At 41.8% G+C, this 12,726-nt stretch overlaps 1 protein-coding gene across 1 annotated transcript in view; it reads left to right on the top strand.

Annotated features, from left to right (window-relative positions):
* Window positions 1-12,726, top strand: part of LOC117001466 (transcription initiation factor TFIID subunit 4-like) — a 146,582-nt gene that overhangs the window by 93,943 nt on the left and 39,913 nt on the right. The window contains exon 15 of the mRNA XM_042779638.1: window positions 9,637-9,759. Within this exon, the coding sequence (XP_042635572.1) occupies window positions 9,637-9,759 (123 nt within the window). The remainder of the gene's footprint in view (window positions 1-9,636; window positions 9,760-12,726) is intronic.

Below are 12,726 nucleotides of genomic sequence, written 5' to 3'. Positions count from 1 at the left end.
GGCACAATGGAAGGTTCTTTCAAGGGTATTTTCAGGAAGGTTTTTTGGATACTTCACCATGTGAAAAGCAGAGCAGCTGGTTCACGTTCTAGTCCAATGTTGAGCCCTGTGTTACAGTGGGCAGCACAGCCTTTGGGAGTTACTGCTTGCACTCATATATTTCCAATGCATGGTTTTAAAAAAGCAAACTCTCAGTTGAGTATCCTCCCATATGCCAGTGTTTGTCAGTTGTCCCAAAACCACAGCTCAACGAGTTTCCTGCTCTTATTACTTCAGTCTGTAACTCTAGACATGACCAACTTCCACACAGACTTTCACTGAGTTTTATATTCCCTGATCTTGACTAAAACATCAGTTTGAGTGCTTCCTTAGTGCCTTACTTCAGGGGGAAAGAAGAAGATCCTAGAAATCTGGAGAGGATAGTAAACCCCCACTTGGATGAACAAAGGGCCTGGGAAAATTCCTTATCCCATCTTTCTTACCAGGCTCTGGGAGTGAGGATGTTCCATTGGGTGCTCCTGAACTGAGCTCTTGGACTCATGTTCTTCCAGTCGTACTGATGTGTCTCCTTTGGAGAACAGCTTGAGAACATTTGTGATTGTCCATACTTGCCTTGCTCCGAAATAAAATTACAGTAGTTTCACGAATACAAGCCGCACGGATTATAAGCCGCACCCCCGGTGCCTCGACAATGTTGCTGTCTTTGTCAATAGATAAGCCGCACCCCGAATATTAGCCGCACTTTCGTTCGTCGCGAGAATCCGTGCGCAGCTTTCACAAATTGGCCAATTAGTAACAGGATCGCGGCAAAGCGGGGTTTACTGGCTCGGGGCGGGGCCAGGCTCATGGTTGCCGATGGGGCCGGGTGGCCCAGCTCAGCGCCACGGCTCGGCGGGGCTGGCCGGGTGGTGCTGCCGCCGCCGCCGGGCTCGCTGGCCCCCCTCTCCCGTCAGCACCGCCCCGCGCCGCGTTCGCTCGCCCGGCCGGCGGGCTGCCACCGCCGCCGCCGCCGGGCTCGCCGCTCGCCCCGCGCCGCTTTCGCTCGCCCCGCGCCGCTTTCGCTCGCCCCGCGCCGCTTTCGCTCGCCCCGCGCCGCTTTCGCTCGCCCCGCGCCGCTTTCGCTCGCCCCGTGCCGCGTTCGCTCGCGCCGCTTTCGCTCGCCCTGGCCGGCACTGCAGGCCCCCGCACCGCCGGGCTCCCCCACGCTGCTGGCCCCGATTCTGCTGGGCTTCCCCCGCTGCCAGGCAGCCCCACCCGCCGGCCTTCCTGCTTCTGCCATGCTCCCCTGCACTGCTAGCCCCAGTTCTCCCGGGCTCCCCCGCCATGCTGGCTCAGGCTCTGCCGCCCTCCCTGCCCCGCCCTGCTGGCTCAGGCTCTGCCGCCCGCCCCCCACACTGCTGGCCCCGCCTCTGCCAGGCTTTCCCACCTCTGCCGGGGCCGGCCGGGCTCCAGCTTGGCTTGGGGCTGCCGCGGGCTCTCACTTCCGTGTTGGCAGCTTTTAGAATTTTGTTAATGTATTATCCGCCCCAGAATATTGGCCGCACTTGCGGGTTTCCACCAAAATTTTGGTCAAATTGGTGTGGCTTGTATTCGTGAAATTACTGTAAGACTGATAATAACAAAAGAGCAGATCTTAGGGAATTTTTTTCAGAGTTTTTTGTGATCTCACTACAGATGAGTTACTGACACTCCATTAAGTTGCCAGCTGTAGTAGTGCTGATCCTGCCCAGCTATTTGTGCCTCAGAAACCCTTTGCTCAAATGGATTTTGCTCAAATTTGGCTTGGCAAATCTGCCACACACTATTACAGGACCTAACAAATATAAAGGTTTAAAACAGATGTGTCTCCAGCTTAGCAAAGGAGAGCTTGGAACTGGTACTACTGGAGATAAATGGTTTGAGGAATAGTATAATCAAACCCAGAGAAATTGTACTGCAGCTCAAACAAGAGATTCTGAGGAGTGAAGGAGTGTAATGATTGAAGTTACTAAAGGACAAAAAATCTGTTGTTGTAGAACTAAGAGATGTTTGAGGAATATCTTACAAAAGTATTTATTATAGCCTGTGTTACTCTAGATAGGAATATGTAGCTTAAGAAATGGCTGGACTGTTGCAGAAATAAATGGATTTAGGTTAACAAATAAATAATAGTGCATTGTATTTGGAAAATCAAGAAAATGTGACCCAATATGTTAAAAAATTGCAAGAGTTTAAAATCAGACCTCAAATTCTTCATGCTTTTGATTTTTTACAAGTTATGAGTCGGCTGTTAAGGACACTTCCAAGAAAATTAAACCTGTGACTCATATATCTCTATCTCCAGACAGTATATAGTCTTGAGAAGTAAGGGGATAAAATTGTAGATATAAAGATAATTGTTTTTAAAATCCCATTTAACTGTATAATGTAAAAGACTGGGAAAAATTACAATTAAGGCTTTTTTTTCAGGGAAAAATAAAAATGAAAGGCAGGATGCACCTGGCATTTTCTGTATCAGAGTTTGACACATTGTCTTGAAAGCAATAGGGCATGTTTAAATGGAAAATTTGAGTAAACTTGTAAAACATAATGAAATTGGATGTAATAAACAGAAATGTCTGTTGTAGGAAGGATGCTGGGTCTAAAGTACCCCAGTTAAGATTCCAGAACTGTGTTCAGATGCTCATTATTTTGAGAAACAGTCATCTTGAGGCTGAAACACTCCCAGCTTGGTCTTTGCCCAGGGTGATTTTTTTCCGAACGCTATGCGATAATTTTCAACCACGGTTAAAAGTGTGTGGGTAAGAAAAAAAGAAGAAACTCCCCCCACCAAAACCCGATAGACACCTTTTACAGTAAAGAAAAATCTTGATCCAGTTCAACTCGATGTGCAACCATTGCAGGGGACAGCTGGAGCTCTTACTGACGTGTGGGAGAACACTTGTGAAGAAGCAGCATCCAGCTTTGAACTGTAGAAAACGAGACACAATTTGTCAGAACTGTGACTGTTTAAAAGTCTCACAGAATGTGTTTGCTGTATGACCTGCTGTTAGACAGGTGAAACCTCTCTGGTGTGGCATTTTTGCAGTGCCTGTTGTACACTTCAGTACTTGGAACAGTTCTTAGCAGGCAGTGTATGCTGACCCTGAGAGAGTCCAGCACCAGAGCAGGGCTGGAGGACAGCACACACACAGACCTGCTGTGCACACCAGCTCTTTGCAAGGCTCCCTGAAATTCCCTGAGACACCCATCCTTCTTGATCACTGTCCTGGACTTCTTGAGGTTCTGACCAGCATTTTTAATGAGTTTCATTTTTTAATTGCACCTTCTGTTGCGGGCATCTTAGGACATGTGTAATGGTTCTGCATTTCAGGCACTCCTCAGCAGAAAAGCTGTTTTTCCAGGGGGTGTAATCACTGTCCCAGACTGATAGATACATGTTACAGAACCATCAATTAAGACAAGTTTTTCTCAGTGTATGACCCTCTTATCAGGAATTAAGCCATCCATCGCAAACAGAATTAGGAGGGATTTCCATTGATGCCTATTGGCTAGAAATCAATGCTTAAATCATTGTTTATATGATCTTGCTTTCATCAAACATTTCTGCCATTTAGCACCCTCCATTGCCAGCTTCCTGCTTGGGGTTCACTGCTGCTTGTCTTCACCCATGGATGCTGTTGATATTTATAGTTTCTGTGGTGCTGGGAGCCTCCTCTCATTTCTTCTTAGGTGGTATTTCTGAACTAAGTTGGGAATTGTAAGTAGATAAAATGTAGATCTTGGTGGACTGAGCTGGCTCTGTGGCTACAGAAACTTACTTTTACAACTTGGCTTCTGTTCCCTTATCAAATCCTGTATTGGCAGCATTTAAACATGCATGGCTACTTCCTTAAGCTCTTTCTTCTTTATCTTCACAATCATCTCCGTGTCTCTGTCACTGGGTTATTTTCCTTCTAGGCCAAAAACATCCCTGAATTTTGCCTGTAGCCACAGAAACACCTTCTTGACCTTTCTCTCTCTCATGTGATCCCACTCCTTCTTCTCCCTTTAATTTTTGAAGGTATTTATAAGTAGACTAGAATTTTCAAGAGTTCCTGACATCCTCTTACCTTCTGATCATTTAGAAAGAAATTTCTCTTAGTCCTTAGCAGCTACAACTCATATTTTATCTCCATCTCTGCTTTAGACAAAGCTCACTTCTGTTTGCCTGGGTTTTGCCTGACAAATAATTGCATCCTTGGTTTTTGGATATTACGAAACCTAGTTTTTAAAATCGGATGTTGATACTGCACATAGACATATGGCTGTCTTCCTTGTGGCATATGGCTTGTGGCACTTCTTTCTTAAATACCTAAATGTATCATAACAAATAATGATCTACAGAAAACAAATGAAAATTTTAAAACTTCTGTGGTTAGCTGCACTTCAGTAAAGTGGTGAAGTAGTGTTCTTTCTGTGGCTGTAATGCTGTAATGTGTGCCACCACCACAAGAAAATTTCATAGTGCAAAATACTGCTTTGTTTTATGGTGTACTTTCAAGAGACCTCCCAAGTCAGTAAAGTAAATTTTATTTAAAATATTAAATAAATATTTAAAATATTAAATAAGTATTTAAAATATTAAAGTAAATGCTAAAAATGCATTTGGATTTGATAAGGAGCAAGGAACTGTATCTAATTTTTCTTGTATAATATGTTGGAATATTTGTCTGTGTTTTAGATAAATATTTTTACTTTCAAAAAAGTTAATTGTTATTAATGAGTGTGGTTCTGAATTGAAGCATTGCTTTCTTCCCAGAGGGCAGAAATTTTAATATGCTATTGATAAGTATATCCATATTATTTGTGATAAAGGCAAGTTAAAGAAAGGTTTTGCATCAGCAGCCCAATATGAAAATGAGAGTGTGAATGAATGCAGCTATCAAATGATTGCATCTTGTTGGTTGATATAGTGAGTTAGATTCATTTCTGGTAAAGCATTTTAAGTAACAGATTATTTTATCAGGATGTACAGATAGTAACAGGTGCTTCATTTATTTAAATATTCAGAAATTAGTAACTGGCTGAGTTAGAAGATAAACTGTATTGTAATAATAGGCTGCTTTGTTAACTTTAAAATACAATTCATCATGTAAAGTAAGAAGCTTATGTAGCTTTAGTTTTGCAGGTGCTTCTAAGAGTAATTTCAGAACACTGAAGATGGTGACATTCAGTTCATGTTATTCTTAGTGCTGAGAATTCAAAGGGTGATTACTGTGGAACCAGGTAAACAAAACTGGTTGCAAAGTCATTTCCACTTGACACAGAGAATGTGATTCCAGAGTGCACTGGGGAGAAGAGCCTCCACAGCTAGGGTGTGCATTTGGTGTCTGGTGGACAAGGTGCAGTGTCCCCTCTTTTGAACCAAAGCCAAGACACCACTTCTTAAAAAAATTCTTTTAAACAGAGATTACAATTGGGGATAATATTTTTCATGAGTAGGCAGATGTTGGGTAGGAAAGACACTGGTGCAGGTAACCTGATCTAGGCTATGAAAAAAACAGAAGTATGTGGCTTGGGAAAAAGGTAAGGTTGGCATAGGGGTATGAAGAAGCCAACAGTGGTGGGGTGTTAAAGGGTGGTCTGGGATGTTAAATAAGGTCTTGTCAAATGTCTTGCTAGTAAGTTAATCCATAAGCTGCAAAGATGTTTTCTTGTAAGCAGATTCATGGTTAAGAGTGTGCAGAGATGCTGTCCTGTCAGCTGGAATACACTGACCTCTGCAGGATGAGGGCTTCTGTTGGGGACCAGTATCAGGATCATAACTCTTCTGATTATTTTTAAATGTAATTTTATGGTTCTCTGCTTTCAGATGAGCTTTAAAAAAAGCCTAAAAACCCACCAATGATAATTTATAAAAGATGGTTGAGAATTTGTGCGATACAGAATTTATCAAGTATTTTCAGCACTTCAGCCACTATGTTATAAAACATCAGGATACTGTGATCTCACTGATGATGTGTTTGATGTATTAGAATTTTTTTGATCAGCATTCATGAAGGTTACATAAGGTTATTCTTTCCTGCTTTAGTTTACCACGGTGTGTGCTGTTAAACCAGTATCAGAAACTGTATTGTGATTTTGTCTGGACCTTTTGCACCTGGCAGCATATTCCTTATTTGTATTAAAGTAATGTCTATTCAGCCCTCTGGGGCTTGATGATAAGTGAGGCACATAGTGGAGGAGGATCCTCATCTGGAGAGCCTATAGCAGACACAGACAAGCTGGGTGATGTGGGGTGAGAGACACAGGGAGGTGAAGAACCAAGTCTTACCAGTATTTACTCAGTGTGGGTAGAACAGAGCCCAGCTCATTTGGCTCTGTCTGTTGAGCCAGCTGTCCTGTCAGGTGATGAATTGTAGCTAGTAGAAGATCTTGTGCATTTGTCAAAATTAGTGTATGGTATCAAGAACTGTCTTTAGTTTCTCTCACTGACTAAAAAAGAAAGGACAAAGAACCTAAGGAATAGACAAGTGCAAACCTTTCTGCAGACTCTTGAAGTTATTCCATATTTTCTTGGTAAAACAGCACCAGTTTGCAGGTTTCAAATTGAGGGCAAGATTTATCCACAACAGGAAATTTAGAGAAATGGCATGTTCCTCTTTACAATTTACGTGTGCTAAAAACCCAACAAGAGGCACTGTGTGCTGATATTCCATGTGGAAATAGCCAGGGTATGGTGTGGTACAGGTAGCATAGAGAGTCAAGTAAGTATTAACTTCCTGTGGGTTTGCAAATGGTGACTTTGGATAGGATACTGATACAATATTCATATAACCTTTGCATGATAGCAGTTATCTATCAGACTGTATTTCTGATCTGCACCTCCCAGGAAACGAATACTTACTCCAGTGCAAAATTTCTTATTCTGCAAAGCTTGACAACTTCGTCTGAGATCACTCTAAGCCAGTTGGCCCTTGCTTAAATATTCATCAGACTTCTGATAATTGTGATAACCCTTGTAGGCTGGCAAGCAAGGCAAATTAGCAAAAAGATGATTGATCTTTTTTTATATGCAGTTTTATCTTCAACCTTTCCTGGATATATGTTATACTATAGTAATAATTTCTTCTCTAAGGTATTTGCCAGTATCTGGATTTGCACATCTATTTACAGTTGCCTTGAAGCCTCATAATTACAATACAGCTGAAATGTCCATTTTCTTTCCCTGACTACAAATAGGGATCAATCGAATTTTAAATGACTGCTTACGGGCTAGCTTCCGATCATGACCTTTGTAAATGATTAGAGCTCACCACTGTTGCTATCTACCTTGAAAGGGTAAGCGGGCAGCTCTGTCTAACTGGCATTTAATCTGGAACAGAGCCAAAGATATTTGAGCTAAAAACCTAATATGAGTTGGCAAAGAGAAGTATGTATAGACCTTTGCACTATTATTTAGATATTTTTCTACATTTCTTTTTTGTATTTAGGGAATTGTTTTACCCTGTAGATGAGGTATGTATTTTTAGGTAACGTTGTACTGAGGTTATGATAATAACTGTGCTTGCAAAATATATAGCATTAAAAGTGGGGGAAATGGGGTTTCAAACTCCAAGTGACTGAATTCAATTTTCTAAAGAATGTGAAAATATAGGATGGTTTGGTTTGGAAGGGATCTTAGTGATAATCTTGTTCACCCCTTGCCATGAGCAGGTGCCATGATCACTTTCTTGTGTCCTGTCCAAGGTTGCTTCAAGCCCTATCCAGGGCTTGGACACTCCCAGGGATGGGACAGCCACAGCTCCTCTGGGCAGCCTGTGCCAGGAACTCAGCACCCTCCCAGGGAAGGATTTTTTCCTTATATCTAATCCAAATCCACACTCTTTCATTTTGAAGCCGTTCCTTCGTGTCCTGTCACTCCAGGCCCTTGTCCGAAATCCCTCTCTGTCTTTCTTGTCAGCTCCCTTTAGGCACTGGAAGGTCACAGTGGAGTCTTTCTGGAGTCTGGTTGTCCAGGCTGAACATTCCCAGTTCCAGCTCGGTGGAAATTGTTGAGGCTGCACTTGGTCCTAGTGCCTATATCACAGACAAAGATGGGAATGGTGCTGTTGGTGGTTGATAGCTGGAGCATGAGCCCAGGTGGGCAAGAGGCCAATGGCACCTGGCCTGCATCAGCAGGAGCAGGGCAGTGCCTGCCCCTTTGTGCTGGGCACTGCTGAGGCCACACCTGGAGTGCTGTGTACAGCTCTGGGCCCTGGTGCCACTCCCTTGCTGGCTCCTGTTCCTTGGTGCTGCCCTCCAGGGGTTCTCTGGGCCATCTGCCACCTCTCTGGGCCTCCTACCACCCCTCTCCTGGCTCTGTGCTGGGTCCTGGCACCATCACCTGGAGCCTCAAACGCTCCTTGGTGAGCCTGTGACCAAAGCTGCTCAGACACAGTGCTTGGTCACAAGTGTATTGACTGCTAAATGAATTAATCTGAGAGCTGCACTAAAGACAAGGCATGGGGTGGATCTGCTTTTTCTGGGCAGAGGTACATGGAGAAAAGAGACTCTACACTGGCACTTTATATTGCTTAAACCTCCTTTCCTTTTAACGTTGGTTGAGATAATTCAGACCCTGCTTGTATGTGCAGATCATGTGTAGGTAATAGCTGAGATACTTCTATCTCTGCTTGTCAGTTCAGTTTCATTTTAATGAAGAATTGTGCCAGTCTCATACAATGTTTTTATTACCACTGAATTTCTCGAGGTGTTGTTCTGTGTGCTGCTGCTGAAGTGGGAACAGGAGTGGGATTAGAAAGCAAACTTCCTCTCAGTTTATTGATAGATTTTGCAAACTCAAAGTTTTGAGATTAATAAGAATTATTGCTATTATCTAATCAAAATAGTATACTGTGTTGCCTATTCAATTATTCTTCTCTGGTACTGATCAGAATATTTATTAAAGTACTAGTGTTCCTGGGAGTATGACACTTATCATTAACACTCTGAAAGAATTATACTGTTTATAGTGAATGTGCAATCTTCCCTCTCTGCTGACCAGAGCCTTTCCTTCTATTTTCTGTAGTGTGTATGCTATGTTGTTACATAATTCAGCTAGCAGTTGCTTCAAACTAGTCAAATGTATTCTTACCTAAAGCCTAAGCCCAGAAAGCACTTGTAAATTCAGTTTGTAAAGGTTTTGTGTCAGCATTACCTTTGGCTAGCATTTAGATGGAGATATTTTATTAATTTAGATTTTTTTTTAGAACACATAAAGTACGTTTGAAATATTCAAAATAAATACAAGATAAAAAATGAGGTTTTTAAAAAGATTTGAATTGGTATTTACATTCTTAATCAGTCTTAAATCTTAAATCATACATTCTTTATCAGTCTTAAACTGGAAAAGTGTAGTTAGTATATAGTACTTGCTAAGGCAGTATTTAGTGAAGAGGATGGTGTTTTTGGAAACAGTTGAGATATTTGGAAGCAGAAATCCTGTGAAAAGTCATGAGAATTTCAGTAGATTCATTATTCCTCTATGGCCAGGCTGCTAAAATGGTACTGGGAGCAGCAAAATGCTCTCAAGGATTGCTCATGTGTGACTTCTGGCTCACGCTAGGTCTGAAGATAACTTTTTGATATGACAACGGAATAAAAACTAAAGAGAGTTCTTTCCCTGTGTGGCAGATGCAGCAGCAGGAGCTTGCCCAGATGAGGCAGAGGGATGCCAACCTGACAGCCCTGGCAGCCATCGGTCCCCGCAAGAAACGGAGGCTGGATGCACCTGGCCTGCTCAGCATAGGAGGAGAGGTAAGTGTGTACCCAGAGCCAGGGAAACGAAATCACTCCTTCAGGACCTCCCAGGAACAGCTGGAGCTGCTGCTGTCAGGGAAGTGTCATTTGCAAGTGCACATCAGCAGTGGGAGTCCAGCTTGTCACAGTTAACCCAGCGTCCCCTTTCAGTTGTATTTTCAAGTGTGAAGTTCCAGCAGATTATTAAGAATATTTTTAAAATAGTTAAATGCAAAGTGTAGGTCTTAAACTGCCGTTATGTCTGTTTTCTCCTCTGCATAATCTGAAAAAACCTAAAAGGAGTAGGAAATGAAGAACTATCTGAAAAACCATAACTGTAGTCTTGTTAACAGTTTGAACCAAAAGCTTGTAGTAATACCAGCATGGGTTTATGATAAATGTGTCCAAACTTCTTCCAGAATGTCAAAGTGTCCCCCACCACTGCAAAGATAAGTTTATAGTCATGCTAAATTGTAATCTCCATAAGAATGCTGTGCTCTAGAAATAGGATTGTATTCATTAGCATGATTCTCCTGTTATTTTAAGTGGAGATGTACCTGTACTACACAATAAATACAAAATTGTCAAAAGCCTGATCTGTATTAAGCAAGGTGGAGACCCAGGGTGATGTGGTTGTGCTGCTGTGGGTGGCTCTGTAAGAGCACTGTGTTGTTAAGTGCAGATACTGGGCTGCTTTTCCTTCTGCTGAGTCTGCCCACGCAGTGGAGTCAGAGGAATTCTCCCCATTACATGCCTGTTCTGAGGAAAATGCAAACATTTTGTTTTGAATAACTGAACTAACAGTTTTGGCTCAGACATTTGACTGTCTAAATGCCAGGCATTTCCAAAGGCCTTTTTGTTTCCCATTTTGGATAGCTTTTATCGACTTCTCTCTCTTTTTGTGTGCTAAGATTAGTGCTAGGGAATTAGCTGGGCTAGGAACACAAGTGAATCTTGTTTATGCTCTAAAATTGACTTAGGACTTCAGATACGTAGGAGGTGCTTCTGTTGCTGGTAAAATTTGTTTCAGGCAGAGGGAGTTTCCCAGGTTTTGTGTTGTCCTGTTATTCCCTTCCTTTCAGTCTCCCTCCTTTATCTTACATTCAGTAAGGAATTCTGTTCTTCTCTACATGCACCTGCAACAAATCTCTCCACAACAGGCCAAAGAAGCTTTCATTAGAAGCTGGTCTGGGTGGTCATAACTTTGGTTTTTCCTCATTTAAAAATAATTTGAACCTTCTGTAATACATGGATCCCTTCAGATTTTAATACTCTACCAAAGGAATATTTTCTCCTAAAGAACAGAATTTAATTTTGTGTATTAGCCCTTTTAAAAAACATGTATTTTTTTAAAGTATTAATAATTTGATGAACAAAATTGTGGTCACCTTCAGTGAGTGGAGCATTTTAATTAGAGCTCTGTATGTGAAATGGATTATGATGAGCAACTTCCCTCTCTCTAGAAGCTCCTTGTTCTCTTGCTACAGTGCTTCAAGGGAAAATAAAGGTCTGGGGCAAATTCCAAAGGCTTCTGGATATTTTTGCTTCCTTTTGCTGGTCTCCTAGCCCAAATTTTGCTGAACAACTGTATTGTTCAACTGGCAAACTGTCCTTGAAGTTCTTACCGATCCATGGATTTCCTGGAGCCATGAATTGTGTGCCAGTTCAGATGGAATTGCTCCCATCCCTCTTCTCCTAGCTTCTAACCATCCTGGCCAGCTCATGTAGATGGCTGGCTGGAAGCTGATTTCAAGGTCTTGGAAACTGTATCTGCATTATTCGATGTCTTTTGTAGGGAAGAGGACCCAAAGTGCTGTAGAAGCTGTATCGCACAGCCTTGGCTCCTAGAAATTCCCTTTCTGGTATTCTGAGATCATTAGAGCTGCTATGCCGAAATAAACTCAACTCCTCCAAAATATTTCACTGTAAAAAGGTGTTGGAATTTTGTATTTTTTGTCCAAGACTGACTAATGTCTCTTCTTTGGGTTTCTGGGGATTATAAACACCGTTATGATTCTGTGTTCTGTGGCACCAACACCCCCTTAGCCCAATTCCACCTTCAAATATCCAACCTCCTCTGTGGTCTATGACACTGATTTCTCCCAGCAAATTCTAAGCTGCTTAAAGCCCTTGCTACTGATAATCTCTGCTTGCAAGGTCTGACTTGGCCAGAGCATTTTTGGCCTGCCCTTTTTTTGTGAAATTACTCAGTTTTTGCATTGAGGTTGCTAGTCTCCTCATTAACCTTTTCTGACTTGTGTGTCTGCTTTTGTTGCAGCTGGGACCCTGCATATTTACTGATCCAAAGAGATGTGATTTACAAATCATCCCACCCTGGCATGTTCCTTTTCTTTTCCCTTTTCTGAACTACCTCGTTTCACACTTTACTTAGTTGCATTGGCCATTTTTCAGTGAACAGTGCTGGATTTCAATCCAGCTTCTTGGTTTAACAGAAATACTAACTTTTATTTTTAAATTGAATCTTTTAAATAATATCCTTTTCATCTGAGCAAGAGGTTAATTTAGAAGTAGTGGTGGATATTCTGCTTAAGACAAGAAGATGATGGAAAAGATTAGTATTTCTGTATTTAAGTACTGTTACATAGAGAGAAATAGCTCTTCTACAGCTTTTGGAAATATGAAAAAGCTTGTGTTAATAACTGTAAGTGTTTTCTACCAGCTCTTTGTTTGAGAGTATTTTCTTTAAACTTCTCTGTCTCACATTGCATTGCCAGAGCTCATTTGGACTTCTTTGCTTGTTTTCAAGCCATAGCTAAATAGACCCCTTTTTTGGATGGCAGGATTATTATAAATTATCAAGATCAGGCCCATCAATTGTCTTTCCTGGACTAGTACAGCTAATTTTTTCTTTACTACTTTTACCTGGGGACATGGAAAATCAGCAGTTTTGGAGTGAGGTTATTTTTACGTGTTTTTGTGGTGTTTGTTTTTTGTTTGTTTGTTTGTTTGTTTTTTTTTGGTTTG

The sequence above is a fragment of the Catharus ustulatus genome, chromosome 11, assembly GCF_009819885.2.
Source record: "Catharus ustulatus isolate bCatUst1 chromosome 11, bCatUst1.pri.v2, whole genome shotgun sequence".
Taxonomy (NCBI): Eukaryota; Metazoa; Chordata; class Aves; order Passeriformes; family Turdidae; genus Catharus; species Catharus ustulatus.
The sequence above is the reverse complement of the archived record's forward strand: the minus strand, read 5'-3'. Positions and strand labels throughout refer to the sequence as shown.